This window comes from Alternaria conjuncta, assembly GCF_024043145.1.
Source record: "Alternaria conjuncta strain BMP 0040 chromosome Unknown scaffold_14, whole genome shotgun sequence".
NCBI classification, from domain to species: Eukaryota; Fungi; Ascomycota; class Dothideomycetes; order Pleosporales; family Pleosporaceae; genus Alternaria; species Alternaria conjuncta.
Window position 1 is genome coordinate 1 of NW_026250103.1, and position 23478 is coordinate 23478.

The window sequence follows — 23478 nt, forward strand, 5'->3', positions numbered from 1 at the left end:
CCCCCAAACTACCAAGCCCTATGCACATACATGAAATCCCACGCGCCCCCCCAAGCCCGTCTTGGCTCCCGCGCACGCATCAAACAAAAAGCGCTTATCTCAGAGCGCAGCGCGAAAACGCACGGGCCATATGCGGCAATTTGAATCGTCGTGTTACAGTGCAGAGGCATGTGAAATTCCGCCAAGCGGGCCAAGCTTTTTTGCTGAATGAGATGCGAAGGGCTGGCGCGGCCACTAGGATCTGAGACTGTTGGGGTGTTTCATTTACTGTGGCATTTGCTGTGTGGTAGGTAGGGGAATTGTTTGGTCTGGAGTGTTGCTAAGAATGGGATGCCGATGCGTTGCTTTGATCATGGTGAGCGGAGTGATGGTTAGTTAGGTGCCTAAGGACGGGAAGTTACGTAGATGGATATCTGGCCGATCGTAATCTGGCTATCGTGAAGCTTGCGAAAGCTGGCGGGAACGGAAGAAACCTTGTAAAAGCGAAGAGGAAAACACGATAGATGGTGGGAAAGAGCAACAAACGCGCGCATGCATTCGAACATTGTTTGTGGAAGCTATCTACAACTATCGGAACGGGTGTCTTGACTAACTTCAATATCTCCGTCCTCCAGCTCCCATCAAAGTGCAGTGCAGCGCAAAACTTCGTGTCGAGAAAATGAAGTATGTATAAAGAAAAATTGCCCGTGGTATCTGTTGCCCCTTCCCGATTTTTTATGACGCCGACGCTATGCAAAAGCCGATGGAGAGAGTAAAATGGATAAAACTCGGGGAATACAAAGAGTGATGGTGTGTGTGTGTGTGCATTACAAGTGTCTGTTGGCGCGCCCTAGGTCTAATGCTGGAATGGAGATGGAGAGTGTGGTGTCTAAACGAGGGAAGCCTGTAGACCTGCTGGCGGCTTCGGAGAAGGTACGGAGAAGCGATGGCGGAAACATGGGGGTATAAAAGGAGCGTGGTGCTTTTGATAGACTCACGACAGGCGTATACGTGGTGGTACAACGAGTGAGAGAAACGTAAACCGAAGAGGAACGCCGTTGAAAGCAAGTTGGTAGCAGAGATCGCACGGCGGGGAGCGACGGTGCCGAGATTACTGGGTTTGGCGTTTAGTGGTCTGCAATGTCTTCGTCCATGCCAGGGTAGATGATGTCGGCGACATAGATCGCCTGTACGTGTTTGAATAGGACGAAGCACCACATCGTGATGATGGCGATGGTGAGGCCGTTCCCTACGAAGAGCACCGTTTCGTCTTTCAGCGCGTTGCCGATCGAGATGGTGGCGATGACGAATCCGGTGTTGGGGAAGACCATGGCCCACCATCCGAGATGGAAGTAGACAGCCCACGAGTTGATGACCTGGAGATAAAGTTAGTATTGTTAAATAACAAGACACTGTGGCGAACTTACGGCGACAAGAGTGATCATGAAGAACCACATAGCCAATACCCAGAGGAAGAGTGCGACAATGAGAGCCAAAGTCCTGAGTAGCTTCGCATCGACAAGGCCGTCGCCTTGCAAGTCAAAGTCGTCAGGAAGAGCGTTGGCCATACCAATCAGGGCCAAGCAGGTGAAAGAAGGCGGTCCGACAGCGATAAACATGGCTCCTCGATGCTCACGATCGGGGTATCCGACTTGCATCAGACGACCAATATAGTGCGCATACATGAGAATAGCAACCGTGAATCCAAGACCCTGACATCCAAGTCCGGCAACCAGGATAGGCATTCTGGACGATACGGGCTGTGATTTGGCAATGACCGAGGCGATTGTACCCGCAAGCATGATAGGGAAGATGGGGAGCAGCCACGAGGGCATGAAGCTGGTAAGCTTGTAGGTGTGACTGCAGAACAGGAACGAGTACTGGAAGGAAGCCAAGCAGAAAGTGATGAAGGTGTATGCCCAGAAAGCGACTGCCATGGTAGTGATCGCCCACGCACGATTCGGGTGATCCTCCTCGTACGCTTCTATGACATATTTCTGCGTTCCGGTAATGATTGTAGCGATCGACAGGAAGAAGGGTCCGAGGAAGAGTCCTTCACGTTCGTGTTTGATGGATTCCTTGAAGGATCCAGCGTACTTGGTGAAGCGGAGGACCATTGTCATTGTGACGGCAGTGAACAGCATGAGGTTGAGAATGTAGAAAACGGCGCCGATGGTGATGAGACCGGGGAAAGAATGGGGCTGGATGGCGATAAGCGTGCCGAGACCACCAGTAGCCATCGTCAGGGTGTAGTTCGCCCATGTGTAGTGCTTGAGCCGTTGTCCGAAAGTGAGGTATGGCTGGTTGGGATCCTTCCTGCCAGGGATCTTGGTGTGCTTGTCCCATTCCGAGTGGCCATCGGCATGCTTGTGCTTCTCGAGATCGATATCGTCCATCTGGGGTGGCGACTGAGGAGGTTGGTCCCTGAAAGGGTTCTCTGGCTCTGGCTGCCTCTCCTTCGTGTCGATGCGGTATCCATTAGCATCAACCGGACCGGGAAAGTAGCCTCCTCCATTAGATGCGTACATAGGCGCAGGTGTTGCTGCTGGTGAGTTGGCTGCCCATGTGTTGGTGCGAGTAGTCTCGCCGGACTCAAAGGAGAACTGGTTCTGTTGTGCGACCTGAGGTTGCGGCTGGTACTGATTTGGCTGTAGCTGTTGTTGCTCGGGTGTTTGTTGTTGCTGTTGAGGGTTGGACAGGCGGGAGTAGTTGTTCACATCTCGACTTGATTGAGGAGAATGTTGACGGGGTCCAGAAGGTAGACCATACTGTCCTTGCTGCTGAGGAGTTTGCATACGAGGTCCGGAAGGTAGACCGCCGTACTGCTGGCTCATATGCTGAGGCTGAGGTGGAGGTGCATATTGAGCTTGCTGCTGGTTTGGTGGGAGAGGGAATTGACCGTTGTTCTCGAAATTAGGGCTGAAGGTGTCTTTTGGTCCAAAGGACAGGCCTTCTGGTTGGTAGCGAGTATCCATTGCTGAAATGATAGAATAGGTGTCCTGCACCGTAGAGACTAAATGACGGAAGAGACGGCAAATAAAGGAAAGAAACCAAAGAAACTATGACCACAAAACGCGCAATAGGGACAAGTATTGACCTGCACGGGGCAATTTGATAGAAACCCGAGAGGCGATGCTCGGGAATAGACCAGTGTATTAACACGCGCCGAGCGGGATCAGCATGGGTCAGCCTCTCTAGTATCGGTCCTGTTTCGAACTGCGTGCCAATCTAGCGCAAATACCTCTGGCAGCTAGTCAATGAGGCTCCACGGAGTCATGGTGGGATCTCAGAGTGCTTGGCGAGGACGAAGTGTTGCGTACATCCTCCTGGTATCCACATCAAAGCGTCGAATAAGCTCCGAGCAGCGGCCAGCGCACGTACACCTAGATAACGACCTGAGGTCCTCTTCGCTTCATCTAGTTCCAGGAATGGTAACTCCACCTTGGCGGTGCACGATGCGCCAAGATGTTGAGCTAGCTTCCGTCGCTTAGTACATTCAAGACGAATGCTTATCGCCTTCCATGATCTGCATCGTGGCTATGCTGCTTGCGTACCCTGTGGATAACTCAGTGTATGATGGATAGTATTCGTGCACTGCATCCACGTAGTTGCCATATTGCAGTTGCCCACTCAGATTGACAGTACTGGGGAGTCCTTCCTTACTTCATGTCCGTCATACATAGACATCTTACCTGTCATATTTGGGCCTAGAGCGAACCTGACGCATCGCTTTCAGGGCAGCAGGACCGAATAGCTGTGACGCGGGCGTCGGCTTCGCGCCGCAATGCAGGGAGAGTCCCTTCGACTTGACAGAACCCCTAGGCGGCGGGCATGGCGGTCTCCAATCTGGATCACCATGCGATGGTGCGGTCCGGATTCCTCCGACTTGACTAGGGTATGCTAAGCGCGGAACATGGACTGGGCAACGAGAAAATAAGATGCGGCTCAAGCTGTCGAGGGACGGTGATTCGTGGTGCCAAAAAGGGGCGTCGAAACGGATGACGAAACGCTTAAAGCGGAGCCCGTTGCGTCGGCTTCGTTGCCAAGCATCCCGCGCAAGACACAACCAAACAAGGGGCCACCGTTTCGCAGCCCGATGCAGCCACAACCGCATACTAGAACGCAAATAAGGTTGAGGGAAGTTTGACACTGGCGGCTCTGATTGCTTGCGTGTGTGCGAAGCTTGTCGGGCCAAGATCATCGGGTGGAAGCTCGAAGCTGTCTCAACAATGCCAGAACCCTCGCCCAAGCTCCACTCTGGTGTTTGACTCTGCTTCGGCCAAGGCTAAGCCTTAGGCAAAAAGCCTATCTCGACTTATCGTCATTCCTCAAAAAGCGCCGAGTCCCCACGTGCGTTCCAGAAGCCTGCCCGTATAGTTGATGCCGCCGCAAGGTGAGCGCGTACAAGCCTGGAGGTTGCTTGTAGAGGGTGGGAACTGATCGAGGGCTTGCGAACTTCGACTCCGGCTTGTCTTCGTTGTGAGTGGATTACACGCACTGCGTCGCGTCCGGTGGGTCTGTAATGATGAGTTGCTCTCTGGGCGTGGGCGGTGCACTCAACGTCTTTTCAAATCCGACCTGAGTCGACCAATCGGGCCGTGATCCAGTGTTCATGGCAGTGCTGAGTACGTCGGTGCGCTGATGATACGCAGAGCCCAAAGGCGATGCAAATTGTGAATGATCGGAGACAAGGAAGGTACAAGGGCATGTGAAGATGGCCAACGGGGCAAGAGCTGCCGGATGATGATGATCTACACCTGGGCCTGAGGCTGAACGCTAAAAAGCGGGCTGCGCCGTGCACTGCCAAGGACCATCGTTGGGCTTTTCACATGTCAACATCGCTATGATCACAAAATGCACTCCGTCCCTCGCTCGCGGGCGGACAGGACGGCGCGTCGCGGAGCACTGCGGAAGAGACAAGAGTTCGCCAAGCAGATGCATGTGTGTCGTCACTGGTTGTAGAGAAATTACGCTGGCCCCTTATCTGGCAGCGTTTAAAGGCGTTGTATACTGATTGCTTTTCAGGCACTTATGCTGTAGAGGCACGGTTTCATGCAGAGAGCTGCTTCTTGGTGTGGTTGGCTTTCGCATGTGCTGCAAAATCCTCTCATTGAAGTAACGCCGCTGAGGTCTCGGGTTGAAAAGAAAACGCCCGAATCGCCGTGGTAATACGATGTCATCGCCTTCCCGACGATGCCCATGTGTAAAAAATCTTATCGTGTCAAGATGGATCGTGCAGCGGTATCCTTCCCTGTGCCCAACGAGCCTTGTCGCCTCGTATCTTTGGAAGCCGCTGGGCGAGGTCCACATCGTGACCTTGGCTTCGAAAGACAAAACAGGCATAAATGAGGAATGTGGATACTTCATGTTAGTATTAAAGTGTAGCGGTTACCTATAGCATGCCTCCCCCGTTATCTGTGATATGTCGTGGCGTATAATGGTACGATTGTCTGGCTGACTTCGCCTTCTCTAATCTTCTAGATTTTACTGGCTTCTTTCAGTACCTCGCGCGTAAGTACCTCACCTTTCTTCCTCACTTCACTGAGCCTGCCCATCTTCAATAACCTCCCTATCATCTCCTCGTCTCCGTGGTGGCTGTTGTGCTCGAATTCAGGCTCTTCGCCATATGCTACCCGGGCCGCATCGACTAGTATTCTTGCTGTCATGCCAAATACTCTGAACGTGGTGAGGCTGTCCATTGCGCTAGGCTCTGGGCGAGGGTCATCTCCATCAGGTAAAGTTTGATGCGAAGAAGGTTCTGGTGTGGATGGCGGAGAGGACCGCGCGGAATTACGTAGGAGTGTCGGAGATGGAGGGGGTCGTGGCATGTAGAAATTGTGCATTCGCCAGCGTGACTCGTGCCAGTCTGTCCAAGAGCCTCGATACCATTTCTCGGGTCTACCGTCTTTCTGCACCGGTGGCGGGCCTTCACCCTCCCACCCTTTGCGCAGGAAGTTGTGAAACGGCGCCGTGAAGACGGCTGCTACTTCCCTGGGGTCAAGTCGCGGCATAAGCCTTTCTTCTACAGAGAGACTGTTCGTGTCGGAGGAAGCGGGCACGTCGGAGGATGTCTCTGCCGGACGCAGAAAGGCGACGCAGGGCCGCACTCCGAGTTCGGTCTTTGCGAGATTCGCAGGGAGTTCGCAAAGGTGCTCCACGGTAAATCCTCGAAGCTTCTCCTCATTCATGGGCAGCCCAATCTCTTCGTCCGCTTCGCGTCGTGCGACGTCCCACGGCGACTCTTCGAGTGTATCTGCTTTGCCTGAACCGTGTCAGCAAGCACGTCCAATCTAACTCTGATGTGTGATCTTGTACCTCCGGGCAGCGCAGCCTGTCCCGCATAGTTGCGTAACTGCGCGCTGCGCATCGTGAGGACCACCTTGAGCTCGCCATGCCGGTCCGGAAAGAGCAATATAAGGACTGCCGCGCGTCTCGTAAGGGGGCAGTTATACCATTGCGTTGGCGGAGGGGAATACGTTCGGAGGCGGTCCAAGGCGCGCTGTTGGGCGTATTAGCACGATGAAGGCCTGCTGCGGAGCGCAATCGTATATGATACTTACAACTGATCTTTGGGAAAGCGCCATCGTCGCAATGGCTTTGCTTTGGGCGAGCCATGCTGTCGGTCTCATGGGATGCGCGTGCGTCGGGAGCGTGAAGCTCAGTGGGGTCGTGGACCGAGGTTATCGATAGGCGGCATGCAAGAGCCTCGTGGCAGCCCCAGAATCTCCCGCGCCTTAAATAGATGCCGTGTGGAGATCGTCACGTCCACCATTAGCCGACGTGGACAGTAGTCACATCACTCAGTTGTATGGCGAAGAGCAAGTTAAGTAACTTTCATGCAATTGAATCGCATCTCTATATGAAAGGAAACTCCCGATCGTTATCATCGACATGCGTGGCCATGGTGAAGTGCTACATATCCCACCGCGTGAGCATGCGTTGACGACGTGCAGCAGATCCCCGAGGACATAGGAAAGTAGCATGAAATTGCAAAACAGGACCCATCCGTCAACTACGCACCGTAAGTCTATCATATGCAGACATTCTTTTAGGGAAATCATTTCGCACATGAGAGACCAACGCCAAGATGCCGCGATGTATAGACGATTACTCGTCCTACCTCGAACCACTTTTGAACCGGACCAAACAGAGAGCACCCCTGGCCGTGCAGGCGTACTCGTATTAGAAGACCACCGCCTCTATCCAATGCACCACTGAAGCGTTAGTGGGCAGAGTGAGGCGGCGATGAGAAGATAGTAGTGCACCACTTCTTAGATGAGGTCTGTCGTACACGTTAGTAATCAGACCTGAAGTACGGGGATACAATGAACACTTACCAGCCACGTTCATGGGCATCTCCTCGATCTGTGTGCTGTAGAACTGCTCGATTTCGCGCATCATGCGGACATCGTCGGCGGTGACGAAGTTGATGGCAACACCCTTACGTCCGAAACGTCCACCACGACCGATGCGGTGGATGTAGTTCTCGCGGTTGGCGGGCAAGTCGTAGTTGATGACCAGGGAGACCTGCTGGACATCGATACCACGGGCCAGAAGGTCAGTGGCGATGAGGACACGGGAAGATCCGGAACGGAACTCCTTCATGATGACATCACGCTGGGCCTGGTCCATGTCACCGTGCATGGCCGAGACAGTGAAGTCACGGGCAGTGAGCTTGTCGGTGAGCCAGTCGACCTTCCTGCGGGTGTTGCAGAAGATGACGGCTTGGGTAATGGTGACGGTCTCGTACAAGTCGGACAGAGTGTCGAGCTTCCAATCCTCCTTCTCGACGGCAATGTAGAACTGCTTGATACCTTCAAGGGTAAGCTCGTCCTTCTTGACAAGGATACGGACGGGGTCGCGCATGAACTTGGTGGTGACCTCGAGGACGTCCTGGGGCATGGTGGCGGAGAGAAGGACGACCTGGGTGGACTGGGGGAGCAGCTGGAAGATGTCGTAGATCTGCTCGGTGAAACCGCGAGACAACATCTCGTCGGCCTCGTCGAGGACGAACATCTTCATGTGGTCGGTCTTCAGGACACGACGCTGGATCATGTCGTGGACACGGCCGGGAGTACCGACAACGACCTGGGGGCCGTCCTGGAGGGCCTTCATGTCGTCACGGACGCTGGTACCACCAATGCAGGCGTGGCACTGGACGTCCATGAAGTCACCGATGGCGACAACGACCTTCTGGATCTGCTGAGCGAGCTCGCGGGTGGGGGCGAGGATGAGCGCCTGGCAGGCCTTGACGTTGGAGTCGATCTTCTGGAGGGTCGAGATGGAGAAGGTAGCCGTCTTACCGGTACCGGACTGGGCCTGGGCGATGACATCGTTGCCTAAAATATGTCAGTCGCTTGTTGGGTTGTGCGGTGGTGGGGGTGGGCAGACGTACCCTTGATGACGGGCATGATGGCGCGCTGCTGGATAGCAGAGGGGCGCTCGAAACCGTAGGCGTAGACTCCACGGAGGAGCTCAGCCTTGAGGTTCATGTTGTCGAACGAGTCGGTGATCTCATCGTAGTTGGACTCGATCTGGCCTGCGCGTGGGTTAGCCGGGGCTCGCAGAAATGTTTGCAGGTGAGGCTATCGTCGCCGCCGCCCTCGCACTGCGGGGCGCGCAATGTCGAGGAGCAGCGGGACAGCACTCGGGGCACAACTCACCCTCGGGCACGTCCTCAAGACCTTTGTCAGCCATGATTGCGACTGGAAGGAGCGACTACTGGTGCGGGACCGTAGTCGAAGTGTTGCTCGTGGCGGGGTTAAAGCGGAGGATCCTCTGGATGCCGCCGCGTGTGTAAAAGTTGTGTAGTAAAAGCTAGATACCAGATCCTCTGCAAGAGAATCAAACGGGTATCTAGGGTAGTGTGTGTATTGGTTGTGTGGTGGATTTGGTGATGGAGGGACAGAGAAGGTGGGCGCTTTTTGGCTTAAGAGGTCGGCCACAAAAAATCTCAGCAGTGTGCTAGTGCCAAAAGCACGCTAGTTCAAATGCGCCCACGGCTCCCACCTAGGTCCGCCTTCACTTCCACTGGCTCGCTCCAGTGTCAGCCTATGACTCTGTTCAATGTCCCTTGGTTTGCCTCCTAGACCACTTGCAGCCCTGAAAACGTCTGCGCTGAGCAAACACCAAGCATCGTGCCCGGTCCATCTTTGACATGGCGCCCGGCATTCTGGACCACCCCGGCATTGCCACTGTCGAATCACGACCTTCGAAAAGAGTCAAGACTTCTGTGGCGACTGAAGTTGAGAGCGACGACGATGATGTGGCGGTGGCGGCAATCGCAGTCCCCTCGCATCCTCTGGGTATCAAGCCAGCCGGCAATGCGTATACTGCGTCCGAGAATATCAAATCGAGATGCGGACTGTTCGCAAGCTTACCCGATGAGCTACTGAGCCACATCTTTGAGTCATTCGAAGCTGACGTTCTGATACGCTTGGGGAGTACGTGCCGCGCTTTGTATGCCTTTACGAGGTTGGACGAATTATGGCGGGCTTTGTTCGTAAGGTGAGTACCACGGTTGCTATACACAACATGTTGCATTCCACATCTTTTTCGTATACAGTCATTCCTACGTTTCCAGTCATCGTCCAGTCATGTAATCGGTCAGGCGGTGTATGTGAAGGAAGGCGTTCCTTGTAAACTCTCTTGGATCGGTATGACTGTGCCTGCACGCCTGACCGCGCCTCGGCCGTGGAAGTGCAGGACACAAAATCATTTCAGGGCGTTCTATACTTCCCCGGGATAAAGTGGTAGATCGTTGCTCAAGTTGATTGTGTGTAAATTCGTGGTATATACGAAATTGCATTTTCCCAACGGAATAGAGCGTTGCTTCTCCTTTATACGTGGCTCAACATGCATCACTCGTTTGCTTGCGTTGAAAATACCAGACAATCACACTTTTCCAATCGAACGCTAACAATCAAACAGCTCCCCAGCTGAAGACTTTGAGTGGCGTGGAACCTGGCGAGCAACCTACCTGAAGATCCCAAGAGAGCACGTCACTTCAATATCATGCACCAACCTCTTCTCAGACACTCTTTATCGACCATTTCAGTGCGCCCACACAGAACTAAACTCCTACGCGGTCAAAATTCCGAAACAAAATGAGATAGCCCGACTATCAGATCTGACTTACGAAGAGTACGCGGAAACCTGGGTGGACAAGCCCTTTGTGCTCACTACACCCGTCAAGCAATGGCCTGTGTACGGTACCTGGACGCCAGAGTATCTGCTCGAGAAATTCCCAGAAACCAAATTCCGCGCGGAAGCAGTAGACTGGCCCATGAAGAAGTACATGTCCTACATGCACGACAACGCCGACGAGTCACCCCTGTACCTCTTCGATCGCGCATTCGCCGAGAAGACCGGCGTAGACATAACAGCGGCACCGCATTCCAAAGAAGCCGCATACTGGAGCCCAACATGTTTCGGCGACGATCTCTTCAGTGTCCTAGGTGAACACCGGCCGGACTGCCGATGGATGATCATGGGTCCCAAGCGCAGCGGCTCTACGTTCCACAAGGATCCAAACGCAACTTCGGCATGGAACGCAGTCTTGACAGGCAGCAAGTACTGGCTCATGTTCCCCGCCGGCCCAGGCATCGAACCTCCACCCGGTGTCATCGTTAGCGACGATCAATCCGAGATCACCTCCCCGCTCAGCATCGCAGAGTACATGCTCACTTTCCATGAACTCGCCCGCCAAACGCCGGGCTGTAAAGAAGGCATCTGCTACGCTGGTGAAGTACTGCATGTACCGTCCGGCTGGTTCCACCTAGTGCTCAATCTTGAAGACAGCCTCGCTTTGACGCAGAACTTTGTACCCCGCAAGAAATTGCCTGATGTACTAGGTTTCCTGCGTGACCAGCGCGGCGAAGTAAGCGGGTTCAAGGAAGATGTCTGTGATCGCGCCTATGAGCTTTTCGTAGAGCGACTCCAGGAACAGCATCCCGAGTTGCTGGAGGAGGGCCTCGCGGAGTTGGAAAGGAAGGGGAAGAAGGGAAAGGGCAAGTGGGAGCAGCTGACGAAGGGAGACGAGGAGGAAGAAGTCGGAGGATTTAGCTTTGGCTTTGGTGGGGATGACGATGATGCTGACATTCCGTGAGCGTTGCAGTGATCGTAGTGACAGCAATTCCGCATTCAATCGCACGCATATAGTGTTCGACAGCTTCACAACTAGAAGAATCGGGGGTTAATCATAACATTCATACATTGCTGTGTGCAAGCTATCTCTCGTGGGTATCATCTAATCGTTAGGTCGTATCATACATCATAATCGCAGCGTCATATCTCATCGTCCTCGTTCTGCGCCAGCTCACTTTGCGTGGTTGATGATCTCAGCGTACATGTCCTCAGGTATCTTGCCGGCGAAGCTCATAGCCACGGCGACAATCTTCTGAGCGTTAAGACCAGGCAGGTTGCGTAGGATCGTGTTGGGGCTATAAATACGTCAGTCGTGCTTCGAATATCTGTGGAGATTGTACTCACCTGGGGCTGTTCAAGATATCCCCGCGGATCAGAACCAGCTGAGCCACGATGCACAGAATGTTCAGGTGAGGTCCATACGCGAAGAGGAAGTCCCAGAGCTGTAGGACCTCGGGCAACGGGGGTGTGCACGCGCACATGGTGAGGACGGATGCGAAAGCGTAGATCTTGGCTTCCATATGGTGTGCCATAAGATGACCGTACAGCTTAGGGTCGACCACCTCTAGCACCCTGTCCACCAACGCGAGACCTTTGTGCACACCCTCCATCGATCCCCTCACATAGCCTGGGCATTCGTATGTAATGAGCCGTTCGAAGCCCGTGAAAGCCTCGACTTCACTCCTCGCCGCGTACAAGAATGGTCCACAGAGCACATTCATGCCCTGCACGTAACCAATCTGCTCCGCATCGTTCGTAGTCGACGCCTCTGTACGCGTACCCGCAGTGAGGGAATGCCGCGACATCATGGAGGTATCTGGGCTACCGCCGAACTCGGATAGTGTTGGTGGGGACTGCCAGCCATTGACGCGTGCTTCGTGCGCATCGTTCAGCCTCCACGCGACCGCGTTGAGCACACGCGTAATGCTATTCTGAGTGACGCGTCGTCGGAAGAGGGGATCTCCCTGGAAGGTGCGGAAGGTATCGTTTTGGATTTTGGCGTGCGCAGGAGAGGCGCCTTGACGGACGAGATCGAGGTATACGTCGGTGCGGAGAGGAGGCGCGTTGAGTAGGATGAGCCAGATGTATATGCGCAGTTCGGACTGAATCGGTATAAATTAGTATACAGAATTCATTGAGCGATTCTAGATTGCGCCCATGCGCAGTATGATCGCATGGGGTAGTGTGGAGAACATACCATGCCCTCGCTGTTGGCGGGAATGCCTTCGGTCAAGATGGTGTAGCGCAATTCTTGGAGACCCTCCTCTGGATTACTCGCAGAGGCTCCTTTGAGCAGCAGCATATCCAGATTCGTCATTTTGGTGAATTGGCTATGAAGGGGTTGGACTCGCTCACAATTCGAAACTCTGGTTGGGGTCTCCGCATGGCGGTCTGCACTGACGCCTTGGCATTGGCCCTGGAATCCTCGCCGCGGACCCGCGTCATCCGAAGACGTTCACTCCACTATCCTCAATGCATACGCTGCATCTACGTTTCGTATAAGTTTCTTGTTTCCTAGTCCGTTGAGAGTTAGGAACCTTTTCCCGTGGTTGCTACTTGTACTATTTCATTTCGTCTGTGTCGTCCACACCTAAATGCAGCCTTGGAAAAACGGGTAGCGACGATCTGGGAACACCCACAGAACACCCACAGTAATATCTACTTATTCCACTGCGCTCTCATCTTACTTACATCGGCAGCAACTGCCACCATGGTGTTGCCGCCAGAAGCCGAGTACAATCGCAGCGAATACAAGCGCGACACCAAGTACATCGCTGGATATCTCTTAAAGGCTTCCCGGAAATGCGGGTTTGTGCCGACGCCTTCCAACAACAACTCTTACAATCATGAGGTTTGCGAACGTGATTTTGAGCCAATGGCTCAATGTATCGTGGATAATTCACAAAAGACATCTATACCTTCGTTTATACGTACAATGCTGGTTCGGGCTATTCGATTTCGGCGGGAGGTGACAGCCTGGTATCGCCTCAAGAGCTGCGATACAAACGCGGATCAGCAGCATGATGCTTTCTCTTCGCGCCTCCAGAGAACACTAGATATTCTGCGACCGCATATACCCAAGCCGGACAATGGAAAAACGAATGGCAAAACCGCTTCCTCGACGACGACTGCACTAGAACTAGGCTTCTCCAATCTGAATTTACAGGACACGACTGAGGATGATGAGGGAGATATCGAACAACCCGTGGCTGTGAAAGACTTGCCTTCCGTCCCAGCAGTAGATATTAGCTTGGACGAGGCGAATGTGGAAGAAAACTTCTTCCTCGACATCAAAAGTTTCCTAAGAGAAATGCAGTCTATTCGGAAGTATGTCTTGGAGCGATGGACAGGACAATCCGATCTCATGACCAAAACCTTTGTCACCAATACCGCGATCGCAATCGTGCGACAGAAAGAATACGAGTTCGATCAAAGTCTATTGCGTCCACCTCAGTACTCAGCGGATGATTTTCCCGTCGGGTGCTTACCGGCTTTGCTTCTTTTTAGGACGTTCTATCCAGAGAAACTTGGCGATAAGAAAGGAGTCGACGGGATCCTCTGGCCTGCTGACACAGCGAAATTCTCCGGCAAACAACCTTTACTTTGCTTCTACCATGTGTATAATGGCCTAAACATCTTTGACGCTGACCTGAGGTTTGATGAAAAGACCGAGTCCCCAGCTTCGATTTTGGTACATGATCGCAGGAAAGAGACCAACAATCAACGCGTACACCCAAACGTACTCGACGCGCGGGACATGGCTGCAGTGCTTTACGTTTTAGACCAACTGCCATTGTTCACACAAGATTTTTCGGAGGATGAATTAACACGCGGCGTTCGACACATAGTCGAAGATCAGGAAATAAATATTCCTTTTTGGGTCACGTTTGCTATGCAGATCCAGCTCGACATCAATGATATTCCGAAGAGTTCCTTGGGAGACCCGCTTAAGGATCTACAACGAGAAGCGACGAAGACCTCCATACTCGTCCAAGAAGTCAAGAGGCACGATAACCCACTTGTGGACGTTCATCGGGGCGAAGAATTCGTCGCGCTTGAGGCGGTCGTTGAAACACTCAAAGCCGGAGTCTTCACGGACGGCACTACCCGCTTACTACAAGCCGCCGTCAAGAACTCATTGACGCAGCCGCAAAACTATAACCTGGCACCATTGTCAGAAACAGATCCGCTTTGTCCAGGCATCTCTCTCGTTGTAGAAAAGGGCTTGTACTGGCGCAGCCATCACCTGAGATGTGGTGTCATCATATATGTTCTACGAACTTTGGTGCGGCAATTCGCAATTGCACAGGACGCCAGTCATTGTCATGTACTCGGCGTTGCTCACCTGTACAACATATGTCACAACCTATTTCCTGGTGCTCCGCACTTCCCCGATCTGGAGTTCTTCATGCAACGACAGGACCTAGAACGATTCTTCTATGGGAAAATACCACAGGATATTACGGATGCTAAGAGACAGCTGGAGCTTATTCAGTACGGCATAACTGATGCAATCAAAGGCCACACGTACCGTACGATCAGCCAAATTGGGAAACGCCTTATGCGAAGCAGATTCATCCAGAGTCCTTCCAACCTAGACTCTGTGTTAGAAGATCGTTTTCGTCTGCACGACGATCCTTTGACTCCACAGGAAGTCGATGCATCGACCCGTCGCTTTTTGAACAGTTTCGGCGACAAAAAGCGAGAACATGAGCGAATGCGGCTGTTCAACTGGCCAGCTGACGCAGTCGGTCCCGAGGGAAAGACATACCATAGGCTCTTTTTCCATGAATACGACAAGATATGGGACCCTGTTCCGACCTTGCGGTCGGTAATGCTATGGCTCGAGGCGGATGCCGTCAATCTCAACTTCTGCACCCCAAAGCTTGTCCTCCTCTGCAGCGACATCCTCCGGGACATCTTGGACATGTTTCGGAAAGACCCTGCTTTCGAGAAGGACTTTTTACAAGGACAGAACCATCCCGATCTCTTGGCTTTAACTGTTGTTCATCGAATTCTGACCCTGGCCGCCAACGAGACTAAGTTGCGTAAACGACAACCAAGTCTCCCAGCGAAGAGGATGGAGCAGCTACGCGAGGTCTACAACATCATGCAAAAGCACTACATGCGTCCTGTGAAAACCACGCCAGGCGAAAAGACATGGGCGGGCGACGTCTGCATTGCGAATCTAGTCGACACGGAAAAGGAACCCCAGAACAGCGAGTATTGGAGTGCAATGAACTTTTTCAGTGGCCGCGACATATTCGCACACGCTGGGCGCAACATTGATCCAGATAACTTGGGGCCTGCTGCTGCTGAGAATTTGTACAAGAATTGGGACTTTGGCGGGAGTAAAGAGGAGAGCAGGATGTTCAACGCCCTCTCTAGGTTTCATGCTGGGCGGGGTTCGAAGGCGATTGTGAGAAGAGCTATGGAGGGGCGCTATTGATAGCCTTTCGTAGGCGCGCCGAACAAATCCCTCCTTCGAGGCCGGGTGCTTGGGACAAGTGGTAGGGTGGTTAACAAGCATACACCATCTCATGAGATCAGTATCGCCTCTACGACACGGGCTACATGTTCACATTGTCAGATAGGGGGTGTCATTGTGGTGAAAAAGAGAATATTGTTGAATGATCTCGCTACATAAGGAATGTCGTGTCGTCATGATATGTATCCCACCTGCCTCTAGAACGCCTTGCAAGACTATGTACAAAAAGAAAAGCAACGCCTACAACCCTCAACCCTCTTCTATCTTCTCCTGGTGGACGATGTCGATGTCTTCTTGTCATCCCTCTTCGTACTTGAAGTGGTCGTCTTGGGTGCTGAAGTTATCGTCGTAGTGGAAGAAGTAACTCTAGCTACAGACGGTGGTGTAGAAACCGTCTGCAATGTCGTAGAGGAGGCAACGTCTGTAGCAGACGAGGACGATGATGAAGAAGAAGAAGCTGGTCGAGTGCTAGTGACAAGCGTGCTAGGTCCCTTGCCTCCATTGGCCCAGTACTCCACAAGCGCCTGCTCAACCTTCTCAGGTTCAGTGTAAGCCTCCAGAGCCTCAAGCTCAGCGCACTTCACATCGATGTGCTCGTCGTCGTATTTATTGATATCTTTGGAGCGGTACTTCTCCTCCATCGGGTCAATGAACTTGGTTGTCTCGGGGTAGCCGAAGTTGGCAAGGCTGGTGACGTTGAAAGCAGCCATCATGTCGTGGTCCTCGTGGATGAGGTTGTGGCAATGAAACATGTAGACACCATCGTATGGGGCGTAGCGGGCGATGACGGTGACCTTCTCGTTGGTACCAAGCAATACGACGTCCTTCAAAGCTTCTCGTTCGTAGGGAAGAACGCTTCGTTTGCCCCCGGTGCGGCTCAGAATCTGGAAGTCGACGAGATGGATGTGAACGGGATGGCTCCAGCCGCCGGATGAGTTCTCAAGCTCCCAGACTTCTACGGCACCGCGCTGTGGCTTTGCAAGAATGCGGTTGTTGACGTCGGCGAAGGTGACGCCGTTGACGGTCCATTCTCCGCCGGTGCGTCCAAATTTGAAGCTCCTGTCGATGCCACTCTTCTTGGGTGGGAAAGGTACTGTACGTAGAGAGCCTGGGAGAGCGCCGTTGCCGGCGGTGCTGGAGACGGAGGAACCGACCACGAATCGCATGACCTTGTCAGTGCTATTGTAGTCCTCGTCTGCTTGTACGTCGCGTGCATTCTTCATCGTTACGTTCTTTCCGGCATATGCGCTGAAGTCAACGACGATCTCCCAACGTTCAGCCATTGAGATCTCGAGGTTGTCAGTCGGTACAGGCTTGGACATGAGACCAGTGTCTGCGGCGATGACATTGAATGGAACCTTCTTGGCGGAAGGGTCCTCAAGAGTGAGCTTGAAGGCACGGCTGATGGCTGTGTTGAGCACCCTGAAGCGGTACTTGCGTGGCTCTACCTTCAGGTAAGGCCAGGGTTGACCGTTCACGTGGATGACGTCGCCCCAGAGGGAAACAGTCTCGCTTGCCGGATCAAAAAGCGTGCCGTCACTGTTGTACTGCTTTGAGGCCAGTGCCAGAGGTACATCGTATGAGCCTGAAGGAAGTTTTAATTGATCCTCAGCAGGGTCATGGAGAATGTAGAAGCCCGCTTGTCCGAAGTAGGCGTTCTCCGCAGTGTGATGAATGGCATGGTCGTGGTACCACAAAGTTCGCGCACTCTGCTTGTTGGGGTAGTCTAGAATATTAGCATTCATGTGGTATAATACCAATGACAGCCGGTACTCACAGTAGTCTTTGTATTGTCCGTTCTTGGTAGTGTCCTCGGCCCACCCATCGAAAGGTGCTCGGCTGTAGGAACCATGAAGATGCACCGAAAGGTCCTTGGGGCCGTGGTTCTTGAAACGAACAATGGCTTCACGACCTTTGGTCATGCGGAAAGTAGGACCAGGTGATACTCCATCGTATCCAACAAGGTTGGCAGGCTTAAGCCCAGGGTAGACTTGTTGTGTGAATGGCTTCACATCGACCTCGTAGAAGTCAATCTCATTGCCTGTCGTCTTGTTTCGGTAGGTGTACGACACGGCCTTATCCTGGGGAATAGGAAGCGGGTTCTGAAAAATCTGCTTGTAGACTGGGCTGAGCCACTCGTCGTCGCCAGCAAGTGCTTGTGATGCCAAGAGGGCTGTGACTCCGATGAAGATATAGTTCTTCATGGCGTAGTGAAGGCTGATGAAGATCAAGAGATGAGCAGATATGAGTGAATTGGGCTGATGCTTTGTTGTACACTGGCGTCTTGGAACACTTTATACATCCCCATCTCATGGTATACAGGAGCTAAAAGGTCTCGAATACGCCAACTTCATAGTATCCAGCCAGACCCCCGTTCCCACCATCCCTCATCGTGGCAAGTGTACTTCCACAAGAACAAATGGGAATTCTAGGGCCGGCAGGAGACGCCATTCGGCGTTCTCGCTACTGTTGCCTGAGTGTGTCGACATTCACCATATCGAAGTCTGCTTCAAGCCACTCCCTGGAAAGGCCGAGAATATGGGATCTATGCCTAGACATGGCTTGAGAGGCTTGGTATGAGCAAGAGCTAGGCGATGAGCGAAAGCTGATGAGTCTTGGCGACCAGCAGGATGACTAGCCTATTCTGATAGAACAGCATGAGAGACTACTCCATTTACAAATGCGGAATGAATTCGATCAGTGTCTCCGAATGGTGCATATGAGTAGGTGATGCTGAACTCAATCTTGACTCATCTGGATCATCTCGACCACGAGAACCCCAGGTCTTCCCTGCTCTTCTCCACGACCACGTGACAGATACCAGTAGGCAAAGTGAACAACGAACGAGTTGCAGAGTCTGTTTCGGGAAGTCCGACAGTCTCAACTCGGAAAGGTGTAGTCGAGAAGGTCCTCGTTTACGGATGGCGCTCTACATGCCTAAACGACGGCTGGGTACGAGCGGTCAACACGATTCAGGCCCTCCATGAAAACTTTCGTAGCAGTCTCGCCCTGCTAGGGCTGAACATTGTTGCCAGCGTGTGAGCTGTGAAGCGCTAATTGCTAGTGCATCGTGGTACGCGAGAGACCGGTCAACTTGGCCAGGCTTGTTTAGGAGTCCCGTCGATCCAGGAATAGCAGTTCCGCGTCCGGGGGACTGCTTGCCAGTGTGCCGGTGCTGGTGTGTGTGTGTTCATCGCAAGCGGAGAAGGTTGAAGGGAGGCTGCGGAAAGGGAGGTCTGGACTGTGACCAAGCTGCGATCGACGCTAAGCTAGCGCCCGTCGGCCTTGGCGTGGAGATCGCTCAGCCTGTCATTCGAAGCCCTCCAAGCCACCACGCCTCTCCACAGCTTAACCTCAGCTACCCCGTAATGCAGCATCAGCGCGGAATTCATGCATGCCGAATGCACGACTCGTGTCTTCCCTTTTCATTACACAGCTTCACCATTGGTCAAATCGTACCATCACGTGTACGAGCTTCAAATCCCCTCCCGTCACAATCCGCCAAAACAACTGCGTCGCCGAACTGGAGTTGACCCAGGAAACAAATCAAAAAGCATCTGATTCTGCCGATAGCCTTGCGCACAATGTCGAGCCTCAACGCTTGATGCAGTGTCCTTACTATCACGTCCACGTAGGACCGCGCAGCGATCATTGTCTGGAACAGCTGTCGCACCACGCTGGGGTCAGAACATGGTGGAACGAGAAGACCCCCACTCTGGCTCGATCGCGGACTAACAGTAGCAAGATCATGCAATTGCTATATCAGAGTGGAGTCTGTCCTTCACACCTATTTCGCAATTGATTCCGAGCTGAGCTCGACCATGGCACAGCGTCGGAAAATATCTAGCATGGGAAAATTCCCGCTAACTTGACATCCATCCGCTTACCCATGCGAAACCACCCCGCGACGGCACTTGGACACGCGAGAAGGGTGATACTAAATCGGGGGCCCTGTTCACCAGCAGACCCCTGTCAGCAGTATCGCCTCTGATGTCTCTCCACACCTTCGTACAAACCGCTGTCAACTTTCCAATAGACTCGTGGCATGCAAATGTTGACACTGCATGGGAAAATTCTACGTCGTCTCTGCTACCATCGTGTTGCTTCGCTGTCTTCGCAATGGCGCCGCCATTTTCTCAAGTCCGATAAGCTGAGGCTGACAGTGTGCAGTGGCGAAGGACTAGATGGGACTTCTGCGGCACTTTTCCATTCTGGTCTCACCGATGCTGTTCGAGAATGTCGCCTCGTTCAATAATGGCTTGCAGATTGCCAAGTCCGCTCAGCAAGACGCGAAAGCTTGGCCTCTGCTAGACCCATGGGAATACGACGAGCCTCAGCTGTGGCTCCCGCTGTTACTGCAATGTCGTGTCCGGTGACCTGGTAAGCCGTCGTTTCTACCGCGTTGCTCTACCTCGGTCCTGTGGCAGGCAACAGTCGGAGTCCGTTTTCGTATACATCGCCTACTTGCGGACGAACGATATCATATTCGTTCACATGTCAAACCTGTACTCTCGAGAACTTGAGAGGAACGCCGTCGCGAGACTGGAATAGCTTTCCAGGCCTGCCCGCACCTACATTATTTGCAGATTCTTCGGCGCTCAGCCGTGTCTTCCCTCATCCAGAACCGAAAGCTTGTTTCAATCGCACGACTAACGTAAAGAATCGCCGAATAGAAGCCTCGGTTGGTGCACAAGAAGGTTGTTGATGCGTACCAAGTACCCTAGCGATAGCTTGTCATGGTTTGTTGAGGTGAGATCTCATGATGTACTCATCGTTGCCGTGCTATCAATCACTACGAGTATCTATGATGCGTTCCAGATCTTTCACGAAGGCCCCCAACTAGTCTTTCTGACAACTCTATCGAGGTCAGCGGGACTGTGTCTGGGCACCTCTGCAATCGAGCATGACCAATCGCCACCACATTCCGGACAGCGCACTTTCAACACCTTTCCCGCAGACATGAACACGAGGCCACCATGTGCGGGAGGAAGCGAATTCCGCCATTGCTTTTGCGATACCGCGCTAACCTTCCCCGTTTCCATTCCGCCAAGGAGCCGACAGAAGAGGAAATACTCTACGCGATCAGTCAAGGTTCCAGAGCCTTTTGTCGTTCTCGCCGACCAGAGAACACCCGTATACTCAGCTCCTTGGGATCTTGTGTCGTCCAGAACCTTTTCATTGCCGCGCTGTCATCGAAGTCCTTGTACGTTACACGCACACGAGGAAGCATCCGTTCCATTGTTTTGGTGAAGTTGTCTCTGGCTTCCTCGATGTCATCATTCTCATAACGGGTTGATTCAACCTCCTCCGCCTCCTCGTCGTCTTCGTTCTCAGAATCACTAAAGACCCCCGTAGCGGACAGTAGTAGTTCCACATGCGTTAGATTCTCGAAAGCACGGAATGTAGGACGACGATATTCACCCGTTTCCTCATGTCGATCATCGTCAGTCCCCGGATCTATTATCTCGGCTAGCATGTATGAATCCGAAGGATCGACGCCAAGCTGTATGGAGTGTATGAAGCGATTCTTGTACTTTGCTCCTTCAACATCGAATATGTTCCAAAAGAAGATTTCGTAGTCTGGAATGCAGCTGAAAGACCAGGTAAGGAATGGACCCGCAAGACTGATAGCTTCGGTGTAGATTTGTCGACATGCCACAAGGACGCTGAATGGAGAGGACCAGGAAGCCCCACTGTAAACGGGTTTTACAGTTCCCGTAAAAGTAAGGGTCCAGATGAGATCGCGCAATTCGCGAGGTAGACGGAGCAGAGGCGATTCAAGTGCATTACGCTCAACGCTACTTGATGTTAGTATGCGATACCCTGGAGTAGAGTATCATGTGACTGACGCGGACTTTTGCCAGTCGGTTTTTGGTGCGACATCAAACACTCCATTCTCTGTCCTTGACAATGCTGTATGAGATTCCGGTATCAGCGACATGTTTCAGGACCAGGCTTCAACGTTGGGTGTGGAAAGGGAGAACGATAGAGGCATCGGGATTGTGCTCACTGCGGTGTGTAGCTCCGTTGATGCGGGGTGATGTCACCCCTCATGACCGACGCTCAGGAATTCACGGGCTCACAACACAACTAAATTTCACGTCCTACCTCCTGCGCGCATTTTACATCGAGCATCGGTGATATCTAGAACACTAAATGAAGACAGGCGGAAATCATATCGCAAAGCGTCATTATCTAGGCATAACGCACACATTGGAAGATTGTGAAGCATACCTACATCCTACATCGGCATCTCAGCCCACCTGGGCACCCAATTCGACTCAGACAAGGAGGGCCTTCTCAATCAACCCATAAAAACCTCTCCTTCCCAAACCCCAAACTCGATACCCCCAACCCCAGCTTTGCCCCTCTCCTGCTCAACCCACCCTTCCACCAACATAACAGCATGCCCTCTAACCAGCGTCTCCCCCTCCTCATCAACCAACAAAAGCAGCACCATCCACTCCCCCCTCCCATCCTTCCCAATCAACGGATGAGCCTCCGGCTGCGCCTCCACCCCCGCCCATCTATACAATGATGAGTACGGCTTCAGAGCCGGCGGAACAACAGCCTTGAAACGAGCAAGCAGAGAGTCGTGAAGAGTCCGCGATACAGTAACTCTATCCACTCCAACCACACATGGCACATCGAAATACACAGCAACAAGCACAGATTTCGGCGCTGCGCCCATCCGCGAAGCGAGATGCTTTGGTAGACGTTGAAACGGCATCTCACCTTCCCCTCCCAATCCCCCTACTTCTTCGTACACGGCGAATTGGGCATCCACGATATCAAACACCATCTTCTCCTCTCCTTCCTCTTTTTCTTCCAGAAACCCCACGCCCACCTCTCCCTCCTCTAACGTCCTGCTCTTTTCCAGGTTCAGTCTTCGACTGACACCCATGTATGCTTCCGTCTTTAGAAACGCAATGTCATCCATCAGGCATGTGTACAGGTATTTCGGCATCGCACTCTTGCCGTCTTCTCCTTCTTCTTTCTTGTCGTGCGTATACCCATCATCGTCCTCCGGCGCAACGAACCGCAAGTCTTGTGTGACGCGACCGGAACCGGTGTCGGGTATGTTGAGCATATCTCTGAAATGGAGTTTCGTCCAGCGGAGGAACGTGGTAGCATTGGCTGGGGTGGGGTCGTGGAGGCGGGGGTGTACGAGGAGGAGACCTGGTTTGGGGCGAGCTTGGGGAGGTGGTGAGGGATTTCGGGATGGGAGGGTCATGATTGTGGGTGCTGGTTGTGATTTGATTTTGGGAGAGAAGGACGCTGCTAGTCGGGTCTTTATATGTATGTCGAGTTCCCGTTCTTTTTATGTTGCGTCCGCCGTCGTGTATCCTCGGACGGTAAGCGCGGAGTTCCGAAGGTGCAGCTGCATGAATATCCTGACTGCATACCGAACCTTGACTTCTTCCCGAGCGATTAATCTCAGTTGCTGCTTGGCTCCCGAGATGTGCAGTTCGGCTAGGAACAAGGTCTGGAGGTGCACGTCACCATGGGGGTCATTATATGTTGCGAGACGACGCACTGCACGCACAACCATCCAACCCCATGCGCAGAGCCTATACAATTGAAATGTTTGATTCGTTTCAAAGAAACTAAGTAGATAGATGTGCACGTCTCAATCGACAAGGCCCTATTCTTACAACGCGGAATTTGACATCGCGCTTCCTCCCCCATAGTCTCAATCCTCTGTTATCCCGTTCCCATTCTCCCAGCTTGACAACACGCTCCAATCTCAGGTATACCGCCAGAAATAAAAGCAAGCAAGCACCGTAACTCCTGTCATCCTGATGCTGATGCCACTGCAATGGTAAACGCCAATACCCCAGGCGTTCAAGAAACAATATGAGCGT

General features: G+C 52.8%; 9 protein-coding genes across 9 annotated transcripts; 2 read left to right on the forward strand and 7 right to left on the reverse strand.

The window, feature by feature from the left end:
- Nucleotides 1–1106: 1106 nt before the first annotated feature.
- Nucleotides 1107–2954, reverse strand: J4E85_008610 (uncharacterized protein; the record flags this gene model as incomplete). The annotated part of the gene is made up of 2 exons (XM_051472834.1): nt 1107–1355; nt 1407–2954. The coding sequence occupies 2 exons, from the start codon at nt 2952–2954 to the stop codon at nt 1107–1109; spliced, it is 1797 nt and encodes a 598-aa protein (XP_051323054.1).
- Nucleotides 2955–5456: 2502 nt separating this feature from the next.
- J4E85_008611 (uncharacterized protein) lies at nt 5457–6608 on the reverse strand (the record flags this gene model as incomplete). The annotated part of the gene is made up of 3 exons (XM_051472835.1): nt 5457–6241; nt 6295–6478; nt 6540–6608. The coding sequence occupies 3 exons, from the start codon at nt 6606–6608 to the stop codon at nt 5457–5459; spliced, it is 1038 nt and encodes a 345-aa protein (XP_051323055.1).
- A 642-nt stretch (nt 6609–7250) lies between these two features.
- On the reverse strand, nt 7251–8676 carry TIF1 (translation initiation factor eIF4A; the record flags this gene model as incomplete). Its single annotated transcript, XM_051472836.1, has 4 exons — nt 7251–7261; nt 7317–8318; nt 8375–8518; nt 8643–8676. The coding sequence occupies 4 exons, from the start codon at nt 8674–8676 to the stop codon at nt 7251–7253; spliced, it is 1191 nt and encodes a 396-aa protein (XP_051323056.1).
- Nucleotides 8677–9136: 460 nt separating this feature from the next.
- J4E85_008613 (uncharacterized protein) lies at nt 9137–11086 on the forward strand (the record flags this gene model as incomplete). Its single annotated transcript, XM_051472837.1, has 2 exons — nt 9137–9486; nt 9910–11086. 2 exons carry the CDS (start codon nt 9137–9139, stop codon nt 11084–11086), a joined length of 1527 nt encoding a protein of 508 aa, XP_051323057.1.
- Nucleotides 11087–11296: 210 nt separating this feature from the next.
- On the reverse strand, nt 11297–12442 carry J4E85_008614 (uncharacterized protein; the record flags this gene model as incomplete). The annotated part of the gene is made up of 3 exons (XM_051472838.1): nt 11297–11420; nt 11470–12227; nt 12323–12442. 3 exons carry the CDS (start codon nt 12440–12442, stop codon nt 11297–11299), a joined length of 1002 nt encoding a protein of 333 aa, XP_051323058.1.
- Nucleotides 12443–12835: 393 nt separating this feature from the next.
- Nucleotides 12836–15574, forward strand: J4E85_008615 (uncharacterized protein; the record flags this gene model as incomplete). The annotated part of the gene is made up of 2 exons (XM_051472839.1): nt 12836–12976; nt 13172–15574. 2 exons carry the CDS (start codon nt 12836–12838, stop codon nt 15572–15574), a joined length of 2544 nt encoding a protein of 847 aa, XP_051323059.1.
- A 299-nt stretch (nt 15575–15873) lies between these two features.
- Nucleotides 15874–17817, reverse strand: J4E85_008616 (uncharacterized protein; the record flags this gene model as incomplete). Its single annotated transcript, XM_051472840.1, has 2 exons — nt 15874–17339; nt 17391–17817. The coding sequence occupies 2 exons, from the start codon at nt 17815–17817 to the stop codon at nt 15874–15876; spliced, it is 1893 nt and encodes a 630-aa protein (XP_051323060.1).
- Nucleotides 17818–20699: 2882 nt separating this feature from the next.
- J4E85_008617 (uncharacterized protein) lies at nt 20700–21554 on the reverse strand (the record flags this gene model as incomplete). Its single annotated transcript, XM_051472841.1, has 2 exons — nt 20700–21411; nt 21463–21554. 2 exons carry the CDS (start codon nt 21552–21554, stop codon nt 20700–20702), a joined length of 804 nt encoding a protein of 267 aa, XP_051323061.1.
- A 790-nt stretch (nt 21555–22344) lies between these two features.
- Nucleotides 22345–22847, reverse strand: J4E85_008618 (uncharacterized protein; the record flags this gene model as incomplete). Its single annotated transcript, XM_051472842.1, is given in 2 exon segments — nt 22345–22366; nt 22381–22847. The coding sequence occupies 2 exon segments, from the start codon at nt 22845–22847 to the stop codon at nt 22345–22347; spliced, it is 489 nt and encodes a 162-aa protein (XP_051323062.1).
- Nucleotides 22848–23478: the final 631 nt, after the last annotated feature.